Genomic DNA, 13,838 nt, shown 5'->3' on the forward strand with positions numbered 1-13,838 from the left:
AAGGGTTACCTATCACTCCTGGAGTGAAATCCAGATTTCCTACTGTGACAAATTTCCTGATTATTTTTCCAATCTCATTTCTCATCAGTCCCTGGTCACCATGGACTATAATGCATGCTAAGTACGGGCAGTTCCCCAAATGTGCTATGATCTTTCTCAGCTGACCTGAAGAACAGAAACTTGGGAATGGAAGGATCAATATTGCTTATAGAAGTGGGCAGCTTTGTGGATAAGGTAGGTCTTGAATTGAGGAAATGTACCAAAAACAATATGGGGCCTGTATATATAAGAAAAACTGTAGGGAAAAAGTGAGGGGACTCATATAGTTGGAACAAAGGGTTGGATTTAAGTAATAAAAAAATAAGCATACAGAGAGAGTGGTGATAAATTGATAAAGGACAGATATTATCAGTTTTCCTAGGTTAGCAAGGTTGAATGGGAAAATAGCAAGTTAAGCAAATAATGAACAATACTGATGAGTCTCAACTATTTTAATTTTGTTTACCACACTCATAAAACTATAACAATAATAAACAACAGTAACAATAAAATATTGATTGATTGTGGGTGGTATAAAACCTAGAGTGGTCATTACAATATTAAAAGCATCTATCGCAAGATTTGTCAAAAGTTAAGATCATCTTCTGGAGAAGGAAACTTACACAAAAGATGGAAAGAATTTCTGGCTGAAAAATCTAACTGCACTTTTGAGTCATTAACAATATATTTGTATAGGATTGCTAGAAAGGACCATTTCCTAATTCTAGAGTCTGCCAGAAGCAAAGAAGATGAATGGGGCAATTGTCACAATATATGTTAAGGCAACATTGTTGGCCCCAAAGGACAATAAAGACATGGTAATGTAATGGGAAGGAGGATGTGAGAAAGAACATATAATAAATACTGCCCATGGAACTCTGCAATTTTTGAAGTTATTTGCTCATATCCTCAAAACCTTCTTTGCTGTGTCTTTGTCTTTTCCATCTCAACGTATTCTTTTCATTAATCAAGGGCGGAGGTTTTCTCTGCTACCTGTCTGGAGGTTGAGCTGCAATAATAGGGTAAAAAACAAACACAAAAAACTTGGGAGTTAAAAGTGGTAATGAAAGAAAAACATTTTAATCTTCAGACTACTTTAAGTAATTATTTAAAGAAAATATTGGGTATCATGAGCCTTGAAAGCTTCAAACCCATGCCCAAGAAGCTACTGTGATGACTTTACAATTATAGGCATAATATTATATCTTAAAATACTAAAATAGAACCACATGAATGCTCATTTTGTAACCTAGATGTCTGCTAATATTAGGTTAACAAAATATTTACTATACTTGACACTTTCAATTACATATTATTAAAATATAAATATAATTAACTCCAAATTTTTAATTTTAGGTTATGATTTGTTTTTGTTTAATAGCTATATGATCATAAAAAATTACTTCAGTACATAATGCCTCAGTTTCCTCATCTGTAAAATAGGGATAATAGGGAAAATTATGTAACATCATAGGGCTGTTAGGATTAAATAAGCTAATATATATGAAACTCAAGAACGCATTTCAGACAGTGTTATTAAATGTTGGTTATTAAATAACTGTCTGAAGATTTACCTTAAATTTTATGCATTTTCCAATTTCAATATTGATGTTTCTCTAATATTTTATGTCTTATCATATTCTGTTTATAAACTATATTCAAGAGTAGTATGAAGTCATGAAAATAATCATATTGAGAATTGGATTTTTTCTGAACTTTTGCTTAAAATTCTCACAATTAACAAATCTTAGTCAACTTTTTTCAGATTCATAATATTGTGAAAGTATTTAGAAATGACCTTTTAAGGGCCTAGAGCAATTCTTTGCTTGTCTGATTATCTACTATTATGCAGTTAGGTTGAATGAAATGTGCTTCTTGGCTGTGACCTGTAGACATCGGCAATATAGCATTTATGAGATGAAATAAAATAATGCTAGTGCTGGTTTCTTCTGTTGTTTACACTTCACTTATTACTTGACTAACCATATTTTATTCAGGATCTACCAAAATAGCAGGTGTGAATAAATGTAGATTGTTCCCAATTTATAAATAAAAGTTGTATTCCAGAAATTCATTTGTAATTTAATCATTTGTAATAAAATTATTTTCTTATTAAAGTTACCATAAAAACTTAGATGGCAATGGCCCTTAAAGTAACACAAAAGCAGAGGAAGTTATATGTGGGGTGTGTGTGTGTGTGTGTGTGTGTACAGACTTTCTGTGAGATACGGGTAAAAAGGAGGTGATTGGGGATATATTAGGAGGTCAAGCTTCCAGAGTCAGCAGCTATGCAGTAGAGTTGGCTCAGAACAGCTTGATAGAATAGTTACTTTCTGAGTGGAGTAAGAAGGTCAGGGAAATAGAGTGACCTCAGAAAAGGAAAAACATAAGCTAGTGGTAAATAGCGGTAAATAAGTGAATGTCTATTAAAATAAGGTGCTTATATTTTTGGTAGTTACAACTTTGAAAAGTCTGAAATTGTGTTGTATGTATGTGATGAGATAAGGGAAGATCAGGAATACAAAGAAAAATATTTCTTTTACAAATGAACCTAGATTAGCCAGAACATACTGGGATTCAGCAATGTGAAAAAACAAAGTAAGGATTACTGCGATCATGTTTATTATTCCACAATATCACTCTTTCTCCATATAACATTATTTCCTTTGCCTTCTCCAATATACTGCTTTCTTTCTGCTGCCTTCTTATCCCCACACTTCATTTCATTGAAGAACTGTACTAAACTGGATAAACAGGTTTTATCCTTTAAACATCCACTTAATGAACCCAGGTATCCTTAGAAGTAAATTGGTTGACTTGATTCATGAGAGATTTCATACTTTGCTTGTTTAATCACTTCACATTTATTGTCTTTGACATCCAAATTCAGGCTTTAAAACTTTGGAAAATTTAGTCTATTACTTGTCCCTCTAAGTAGAAAATGTAATAAATTTAGACACAGCTGCCTTAGTTTTTTCAAACTGGAACACATGGCAGATTATACAGATTCTGCAGTTGTCGAGTGCACACTTGTATCACTGCAGCAAACATTTTTGGAATTTAAAATTCTAGTGAAATCTTTTTGAGAATAAAATGCCTCTGTAGTCAATTATTTAAGATATATGATGCTGAATAACATACTGTCTTTAGGTTCTCCCAGTTTAGTCCTTACCAATATTTGGACTCAAGTTGATGTGGTCTGGCTTTCTCTATGTGTCTAGATATAAAACATCATTGATCCCATTGCTATATTCGAGGGGGCTGGGCCAAAGAACTTGAGCCATTAGGGAAAATATATATCCCGAAATTCCTACAGAAAGAAGGTTATTGGCAAATTTTCTGCAAAAGGGGCAGTAACAAAGTGCTCTTTACTTTGAGCTTGGGGCAACTGGTTCTCCTTTGGATTGCTCACCAGAGTCACTGTAGGTTTTATGGCTGGCTCAGAAAACTACACAATAGTGCAGATATAGGAAAGAGGCGGGATTCAATCTGAAACCTTGATCTTTAGCTGATTAACAATCATTTTCTCCCAAATTATTCAGAGAGCAGCAGGTCACATAGTCAGCAGAAGGGACATTGTTGATTTGTTCAATATTATTTTGTTATATTCATTTTGAGATCTTTTACTGATTCATCCCAAAAGGAGTTGACTCTATCACAATTGAACACTTTGAGGACCCTATCCTATATGACAAGGAATCCAGCAATAAGACACCATGGAAGCACTTTAGTATTATAAAGAAATAATATCAAATTGATGTATAAGAGAGTGACTTTATAAAAAAGTTTGGTGCACAGATGGCCTCATTAAAGTAGCTTAACAATTAACAGACCTTGATTAAGTTGCCAGTATCTTTGGGTAGGAGATGATTTGGCTGTATCTTAGACTGCAAATCCCCAGAAAACATGTCTTCCACTGAAACAAAACACAACAAATTCCTAAAAAGCTAGGAATGGAAAAATAGTTTATTTGCATGTAAATATATTTAATTAAGAAGCTATTAGGCAAGATATTGCTTTGATTATTTGGAATATGTGGGTACTATATTTATCTGCCTAAAGGATTGGCTTAACTAAAATTTATTTCAATAAATATTAAGCAGATGAATCAAACTTATTCATATACATTCCTGGCTATATAAATGGAAAAGAAATAATATACTAACTAGACCATTTTGAGTTGAAAGTATGAAAAATTTTGGCCACTTTGAAGACATACTGCAAATTAAGCCTTTCTTAAACAAAGACTTCCTCAAATACTCATGATACTTATAAACAAAATCATTTTTGTGGTTAATTTTTGAAGCATTTACTAATTCAAGAGAATTTTGGTGCAAAAAACATAACATATTTGATTGGTATTTTCAGACACTACTGCTAGGAAGGTCTGAATAACTCTATATTCACACAACTCTCATTATAATAGACTGTACTATGTGAAAATTTTTCTTCAGTGTCACTACTAACTCATCTTTGTACTTTAAAAAAATCTACCATAAATTTGAAGTGTCACCACTTTGAATGACCTTAATGCAACTCTTCTGTACATTTGGACCTGTCAAGGACTTAAGTTAATTAAATCCTTGAGCAAATTTTATTAATAAATCAAAGCTATTTTCACAGTTTAAGAAAGGCAAATTACTAATTTTATCTTTTATATGGAATCAGATTGTTTCTGCAGAATTGTAACTAGATAACTTATCAAATGACTGTAGACTCTGAGTAACATAGTTCTAATACCACTATCCATGGAAGTCAATGATAAACTTCACATAAAGCAACCAACATATTTTACATACCCCAGTTTAGGAAACAGCTCTTAGATATTACGATTTGAACTGCAAAATGTTAGCTACCTTCCTTAACTAGTAAGCTAAAACTTATAATCAGATTTTCATTTAGCTAAAACATAAAAGCCACAAAATAAAGCATATTTACATGCTTTCATACTGCTGTAAAATTTCATTTATGAAAAACACCTGGAGAAAACATCTCTTTTTTTTCCCCTCTAATGTTAAGTCTTGTATCTGAGCAATATTATTTTTATTATCACTGGCCAACATTAGCATTACGTTTACCTATAGAGAAGCTATATATTCATACTAAGCAATTACAACTATTTCCTGGGAGGTGTGTTCTCTTGGGAAAATCACAAAATTCTCCTCTATTAAAGTACAGGAGCATTAAGAAGATACTGATTTTATACTTTCATTTTGGTTATAAGAATATATGCCTTATTTTGAATATACAGTTAGTTTCACTGACACATCCTAATAGAAAACAGTTGTTTCAAGTTGCACACTTATGAACACAGACACAACAATTCAAATTAAGCATATTTGTTCATCACGTCTAATGAAGTATAACAAGGCTAAAATTCCAAGCATACTAAATTATGTCTCAATGACAACATCTTGGTAAAGTTTCATCAAAAAGAATATTACTTGGTGCTGGTCAAGCAGCAATCTTTGCGTATGAAATTCAGAGTGCTGGAAGAAACATTTGATAAAGACATTAAAATATATTAGTTTTACTTATTTTCAGGGGAAATAAGATAAAGTAAATTTTAAGTCAAAAGTATCAAAGGTTTGGGGTTTTTTGCTCCCCAATATAATTTCATCTAATTAATTTAAATTTTATTTATTTAAGTGGGAGATTAGAATATCATGACTAGTTCTGAACAACCTTCTTCATAAAATGGGATTTTTTGAGAGATAGTTGTTTTAAAATGTCTTGATCCATGGTATTTAAAGTTCATTTAACTATATTTTCTCTCTGCACATATAAGGAAAGAACCAACACCAGGCCATGTACAGGTGGCCATGTACAGGTGAGAGGAAGTAGGTAAAACACTACTAGATTTAGATCGTAAATCTACCACTTGATAAAGTGGTAGATTAACCAGTCACAGTGCAATCAATACCATTTTCCTATTTGTCAGTTGTTTAGCAGCTTGATCTTTTAAATGGAAAACCATGTTGTTGGCTACAAGGTCAAAGGAGGAGTAATATTGGACACCTTGTCTCCTGTTTTCCATGGTTTGAATATCCAAGTAAATAAAAATAGAGTTTTTAAAATCCTGTTCCAATGTAACCCTCTGAATTGTAGGAAATGTAGAGAAAATAAAATCTACATTTGTATAAACTTACCTTAAAAAACTGATTCACAGCACCTGATATCATGACAAACTTCACAACATCTGGTGGTTCAGCTTCTACTATAATATCAAAACTAGGGAGTGGAATATTTGAATTGGAGTGAAAGTTTAAGCTGGCAATTTCCTTGATAACAATGGGATTCTGGACCTCAGAGAAATCTTTTAAAAAGCCAGATTCCTTGGCATCAAGGACATCCTTGAACTCAGTAGTATGCTTAAAACTAACAGAATCCATGGGGCCAGGATAATCTTTGAAACAGGCACCAAATTTGTAGTCATCAAAAATTGTATAACTCCTATCAAGCTTAGATGGATTAGAAAATTTAGAGGTGGTCAACTTTTCAGGAGTAGAAATATAGTTAGTGCCAGCAACAAAAACTGAGGAGTTACTATAAACAATATTAGGAATAGAGGAACTGGGATTGATTTCCAATTTGGTCTCAGAGAGATTACTAGCATTGCTGGTACTAGAATTATGATAAGTATATAGGATATGATAATTGGGGTTGATGACAAATTTGGAGCCAATGATATGAGTAAATCCGGGCTCATGGTTAGTGTCTGAGGCACAGTTGGTATAAGTAGGGCTAATAGCACTAGTGAAAATAGTGGTGTAACTGGTGTCAGTGACATTGACAGTGCTAGAAGTAGAGCTGGGACTGGCAGCATAGCTATTTCTGGCAATATAGTTGGGGTTATCTACAAAATTAGCACCTACTGCATGGGTAAATCCTGGGACATATTCAAGGTTTGAACTAGTTACATAGTTGTGGCCAGCAGCACTGATGGATTTTGTTTCATAGATGGAGTTAGCATCCTTGTTAGGACTAAAAGCAATATTGTAACTAGTAGCATTACTAAGCCTGGCATTATAGCTAGAATCAGGGTGTTTTTCAAGGCCAGAGCTATTATTATTGGGACCAGGGCTATTATTGTTGAGGCCAGGGTTATTGTTGTTTAGGACAGGGATATTATTGGGTCTAAGGCCATTAATGTTGGGGCCAGAGACACTGCTGCTGAATCCAGGACTGAAGGGATGCAGTCTTATATTTTGGGGTCCAGAGCCATTGTTCTGGAGGCCAGATTCATTAATGTTAGGGCTTGGTGCATTGTTGGGGCCAAGTTCATTGTTGAGGCCAATGATACTGCTGGAACCAATGCTGAAGCCAGCACCCTTGCAGGAACCAGAAGTGCAGTCTGGGCCAGCTCCATTTTGGAATCCAGAGGTGTAGTTGGGATTAGAGTCATTATTGGAGTCAGCAGTACACTCCTGATAAACATCAATATCTAGGACAAAGACATTTTTTGAATTGTTGGCGTGTTTGTTTTCCTCAAAATCAGTGTTACATTTGGAGTTAGCATCATTGTTAGTGGCATTACCAATGTTAGAGTCAGGTTCACTGTTGGATTCAGTTCCACTGTTAGAGTCACCATCACTGGTAGAATCAGCTCCACTGGTAGAGTCAGCATCACCACTGGGATCAGGCTCATTGCTTGTGTCTGCATCATTTTCAGCATTACTATCTTTTGGATCAGTGTTATCAGGGTCAGACTTATCTTTGGGATCTTTCCTGTCTTTGGTATTGCTTTCATCTTCAGGGTCTGTTTCATCTTCAGGCTCTTTCTCATCTTCAGAATCTGTCTCATCTTCATGGTTTGCGTCATCTTTAAAAAGAGGCTTGTCTTTGGCCTTATCTTTGAGATTGCCAGTATTGACCAGTTTAGTCTCATCAGGATTGGCCTCATTTTCAAATTTGGCAGTAAATTTAAACTTACCATCGCTCTCAAGGCCAGCAACGCTGCTGGTGTGGATGACATTGCCTGGGCCAGGGGTTCTATGGTGGCTAATATTATTTTGAGGATTCATTGGAAAGGTATGAGTAACAGTAGAGCCCATGAGATTTTGGAGAGCTGAGCAACTTTCAGAGTGTAAAAAAGAAGTTGAGCCCAAAGAATATTTATAATCCTCCCAGTGGAAAGGGCAGCGGATGCCCACAGGTTGCTCAGGATCCAAGGATCGAGATAAAGGGCTGTTCCGAGAAGTCTTGTGGTGCCTACTAGATCTGGAACTCAGAGAATGTTTAGAATCCAAGGGAACTTGGAGATGTAAAGGACAGTCAGAGTCTGAATCATCATCAGAATTAATGAGACACTTATGAAAAGAAAAATTATTGATTTGTACAAAACATTTAGAACATATAAGAGCTCCAGTGTCTAAAGTGTATGTGTTATTTCTGTGAGTCTTGGGGCATACAGCAAACCAAGGGCTCATGGAAGTAGGGTGGTAGACAGGCACCAAAAATTCAGAGGTATAACCCTGAGGATTTAGGAAATGAATAGGACTAATTTGACACCTGGAACTCTGAAATCTCTGTTGGTATCTATAGTCTGTGTAACAACTCTTACAGACAGAAATTTTGTGGCTGGCATTTCTGTGATGCTTCTTATCCATGAAAGTATTTGGGTTTGAAAAAATGTTGTGGCTGTGCTTTCCCATTAACTTTTGCTGTGAGTCTTGCTTATCACTCAGAGTTGGTGACATCTCTTTGAATCTTACAGTCTTGTCATCACTTGGGTATCTTACAAGCTGAATTCTGGACACTGCTAGAAAGAGAAGAGTAAAATATGAGCAAGAACAATGAAAAAAAATTGACTTTGACAAACAAATACACATCACACACACACAAATCTATGCAAAAGAAAAAATTCCATTTCCTTCAATAGGTTCTTACTATTGGATATTTCAAAAGGAAGCCATGATCCTACAGTTTCTGCTCAAACAGGTGTCATATTGAGCTTATTAAGACAAAAAAATGAAACATGGTCATTTATCTCAGATTTTATTCTCTTCAGATTCAGGGAGCTTAATCTTTAGTTTAAATAGGAATTCATTGGCATCATTTGGCCAAAATAAAACTTGCTTTTCACATATTGGATACTGCATATCTATATTAATTTTTTTTTTAATTTTTTTATTAGTTGGAGGCTAATTACTTCACAACATTTCAGTGGGTTTTGTCATACATTGATATGAATCAGCCATAGATTTACAAGTATTCCCCATCCCGATCCCCCCTCCCACCTCCCTCTCCACCCGATTCCTCTGGGTCTTCCCAGTGTACCAGGCCCGAGCACTTGTCTCATGCATCCCACCTGGGCTGGTGATCTGTTTCACCACAGATAATATACATGCTGTTCTTTTGAAACATCCCACCCTCACCTTCTCCCACAGAGTTCAAAAGTCTGTTCTGTATTTCTGTGTCTCTTTTTCTGTTTTGCATATAGGGTTATCGTTACCATCTTTCTAAATTCCATATATATGTGTTAGTATGCTGTAATGTTCTTTATCTTTCTGGCTTACTTCACTCTGTATAAGGGGCTCCAGTTTCATCCATCTCATTAGGACTGGTTCAAATGAATTCTTTTTGATGGCTGAGTAATATTCCATGGTGTATATGTACCACAGCTTCCTTATCCATTCATCTGCTGATGGGCATCTAGGTTGCTTCCATGTCCTGGCTATTATAAACAGTGCTGCGATGAACATTGGGGTGCACGTGTCTCTTTCAGATCTGGTTTCCTCAGTGTGTATGCCCAGAAGTGGGATTGCTGGGTCATATGGCAGTTCTATTTCCAGTTTTTTAAGGAATCTCCACACTGTTTTCCATAGTGGCTGTACTAGTTTGCATTCCCACCAACAGTGTAAGAGGGTTCCCTTTTCTCCACAGCCTCTCCAGCATTTATTGCTTGTAGACTTTTGGATAGCAGCCATCCTGACTGGTGTGTAATGGTACCTCATTGTGGTTTTGATTTGCATTTCTCTAATAATGAGTGATGTTGAGCACCTTTTCATGCATTTGTTAGCCATCTGTATGTCTTCTTTGGAGAAATGTCTGTTTAGTTCTCTGGCCCATTTTTTGATTGGGTCATTTATTTTTCTGGAATTGAGCTGCAGGATTTGCTTGTACATTTTTGAGATTAATCCTTTGTCTTTTTCTTCATTTGCTATTATTTTCTCCCAATCTGACGGCTGTCTTTTCACCTTACTTATAGTTTCCTTTGTAGTGCAAAAGCTTTTAAGTTTCATTAGATCCCATTTGTCTAGTTTTGCTTTTATTTCCAATATTCTGGGAGGTGGGTCATAGAGGATCTTGCTGTGATTTATGTCGGAGAGTGTTTTGCCTATGTTCTCCTCTAGGAGTTTTATAGTTTCTGGTCTTACATTTAGATCTTTAATCCATTTTGAGTTTATTTTTGTGTATGGTGTTAGAAAGTGTTCTAGTTTCATTCTTTTGCAAGTGGTTGACCAGTTTTCCCAGCACCACTTGTTAAAGAGGTTGTCTTTTTTCCATTGTATATCCTTGCCTCCTTTGTCAAAGATAAGGTGTCCATAGGTTCATGGATTTATCTCTGGGCTTTCTATTCTGTTCCATTGGTCTATATTTCTGTCTTTGTGCCAGTACCACACTGTCTTGATGACTGTGGCTTTGTAGTAGAGTCTGAAGTCAGGCAGGTTGATTCCTCCAGTTCCATTCTTCTTTTTCAAGATTACTTTGGCTATTCGAGGTTTTTTGTATTTCCATACAAATTGTGAAATTCTTTGGTCTAGTTCTGTGAAAAATACCGTTGGTAGCTTGATAGGGATTGCATTGAATCTATAGATTGCTTTGGGTAGAATAGCCATTTTGACAATATTGATTCTTCCAATCCTCTACATAGAAAACCCTAAAGACTCTACCAGAAAATTACTAGAACTAATCAATGAATATAGTAAAGTTGCAGGATATAAAATTAACACACAGAAATCCCTTGCATTCCTATATACTAACAATGAAAACACAGAAAGAGAAATTAAGGAAACAATACCATTCACCATTGCAACAAAAAGAATAAAATACTTAGGAGTATATCTACCTAAAGAAACAAAAGACCTATACATAGAAAACTATAAAACACTGATGAAAGAAATCAAAGAGGACACAAACAGATGGAGAAACATACCGTGTTCATGGATTGGAAGAATCAATATTGTCAAAATGGCTATCTATATTAATTTTATCTTGCTTTTAGAAATATTGAGTTGATCAGAAACTTTGGGCTTTTCCATAAGATGTTATGAATGAATTTTTTGGCCATTCTAATACTGGCAATTTATTCTTTCCTGGAATATAATCCCTATAATTTATACAATATCCACATTTTGGAACAAAAATTTCTTTGGGCTTGATATGTCAAAATGGCAAAATTTCCTGATAGTAAATGTATTACCAAGGATCAGTTTTATGTAGCTGTAAAGAACTCACTGGCATGTGATTCTGGAAATTTAGATATTTATCTATACCTCAGCTTTAAAATTAAAGTTCATAAATGTATGGAATAACTTTGCTTTTCAGGTACACAGGCAGAAATAAGGTAAAAATAATTATGATTTAATTTTAAAATGGAAGATCTCTTTCCACCATTGCCTTAGGTCCTAAGAACATTTTCCCCATGTTTTGGCATCAAACACTGCATCATATTTGGGGAGGAGTCAAAGAATGCTGAGTAGTGGCTTCCATTTAGAAACTGACAATGACTTTTTATACAGAAGGAGATGTGCCTTCTCATCCAGTTTCTCTTAAGATCATATAGAATCCTTAAGATAAAATTTTAATTATATACTCATAATCTTTAGGTATTTATAAAAGAGAAAAATTTAAGTAGAGTATTCTGAAAAATATTCATTGAATATATATATATATATACATACACATATATACATATTCAATTTTATATATAAATGATTTGGTCTACTATGAAACATTTAAAAGGTATAGCCTTTATAAAAAAAGGAATTCATATTCTTATAAATACAGGCAGTCATTATGTTGCCCTCATAGCATTCAATGGTGCATGCATAATATAAAATAATGTGGACTTAGTAGTATCTATTTCTATGCTTTATAGTAAATACTCAAAGCATGACTATAAATTTATTAACCCAAGCTGAGTGACAGCAAATACTGAAGGAGAGAGGTGACTAGTATTTTCAGTGGCTCTATTCGTATAACAGTATGTACTATATATTTTATTCATATAGTGCTATTATTATAAGTTAATGACAAAGGCTTATAACCTGACAAAAACAAAAGAGTGATGTAATTTGGCTACTTGTTAGACTTTCTCACATTCAAGATAACAGGGAATATAAAACAGTTATAAGCAATCTGGAAAAAAATTGCAAGTAGATGGTATTGAAGGTGTACACAGTTCTTAAACTCAATGAAATACAACATTAGAAAAAAAGGCCCATCATGTATGAGTTTGTATTATTAAACTGGATAGTCCCTTGTAATTAGGAATGAGGTATAACACTAAGAGTAAGATAAAAATGAGACAGCAGTACACAGGCTGCCCCATAGAGACAGAGAACCTAAATTATACACAAGAAAGTAGCTCTCATTTAATAATCTTGAAGATGTATATCTGATGTCCAGAAGAAAATGAATGCATATGCAAAAGATGAAATAGAACATCTACTCTGTGCATGCTAAGTCACTACAGTTATGTCTGACTCACTGGGACCCTATGGACTGTAGGTTGCCAGACTCCTCTGTCCATAGGATTCTCCAGGAAAGAATAAAGGAGTGGGTTGCCATTCCCTTCTCCAGGGGATCTTCAAGACCCAGGAATGTAACTTGTATCTCTAATGTCTCCTGCATTGGCAGGAGGGTTCCTTACAACTAGCACCACATGGGAAGCCCAGAACATCTATAATAACAAATTTATTTCTACATGATGATCTGTACCCACAGAGTTTGGTGTGGCTACAAGCTACAAGTCCTTTCATTATAGGGGACTGGAATGCAAAAGTAGGAAGTCAAGAAATACCTGGAGTAACAGGCAAATTTGGCCTCAGAGTACAGAATAAAGCAGGGCAAAGGCTAACAGAGCTTTACTAAGAAAACTCACTGGTCATAGCAAACACCCTCTTCCAACAACACAAGAGAAGACTCTACATGTGGACATCACCAGATGGTCAACACCAAAATCAGATTACTTATATTCTTTGCAGCCAAAGATGGAGAAGCTCTATTCAGTCAGCAAAAACAAGACTGGGAGCTGACTGTGGCTCAGATCAAGAACTCCTTATTGCCAAATTCAGACTGAAATTGAAGAAAGTGGAGGAAACCACTAGACCATTCAGGTATGACCTAAATAAAATTCCTTATGATTATACAGTGGAAGTGACAAATAGATTCAAGGGATTAGATCTGATAGAGTGCCTGAAGAACTATGGACGGAGGTTCGTGACATTGTACAGGAGGCAGGGATCAAGACCATCCCCAAGGAAAAGAAATGCAAAAAAGTAAAATGATTGTCTGAGGAGGCCTTACAAATAGCTGTGAAAAGAAGAGAAGCAAAAGGCAAAGGAGAAAAGGAAAGATATACCCATCTGAATGCAAATTTCCAAAGAATAGTAAGGAGAGATAAGAAAGCCTTCCTCAGTGATCAATGCAAAGAAATAGAGGAAAACAACAGAATGGAAAAGACTAGAGATCTCTTCAAGAAAATTAAGGGATCCCAAGGGAATATTTCATGCAAAGATGGGCACAAAACAGGAAAGGAATGATACGAACCTAACAGAAACAGAAGATATTAA

General features: G+C 35.1%; 1 protein-coding gene across 4 annotated transcripts in view; it reads right to left on the reverse strand.

The window, feature by feature from the left end:
• Positions 1 to 482: 482 nt before the first annotated feature.
• The window catches only part of LOC122690232, a 414,205-nt gene continuing 400,849 nt past the window's right edge, over positions 483 to 13,838 (reverse strand). For 2 of the 4 annotated variants that reach the window (XM_043897283.1, XM_043897282.1), the window contains 3 exons: positions 6,189 to 8,800; positions 3,873 to 3,955; positions 483 to 1,048 (listed from right to left, as the gene is read on the reverse strand). In XM_043897283.1, coding sequence (XP_043753218.1) covers positions 3,878 to 3,955; positions 6,189 to 8,800 — 2,690 coding nt within the window. In that variant the 3' untranslated portion in view covers positions 483 to 1,048; positions 3,873 to 3,877. The remainder of the gene's footprint in view (positions 1,049 to 3,872; positions 3,956 to 6,188; positions 8,801 to 13,838) is intronic. The other 2 variants (XM_043897284.1, XM_043897285.1) reach the window with 2 other exon arrangements.

This window comes from Cervus elaphus, chromosome X, assembly GCF_910594005.1.
Source record: "Cervus elaphus chromosome X, mCerEla1.1, whole genome shotgun sequence".
NCBI lineage: Eukaryota > Metazoa > Chordata > Mammalia > Artiodactyla > Cervidae > Cervus > Cervus elaphus.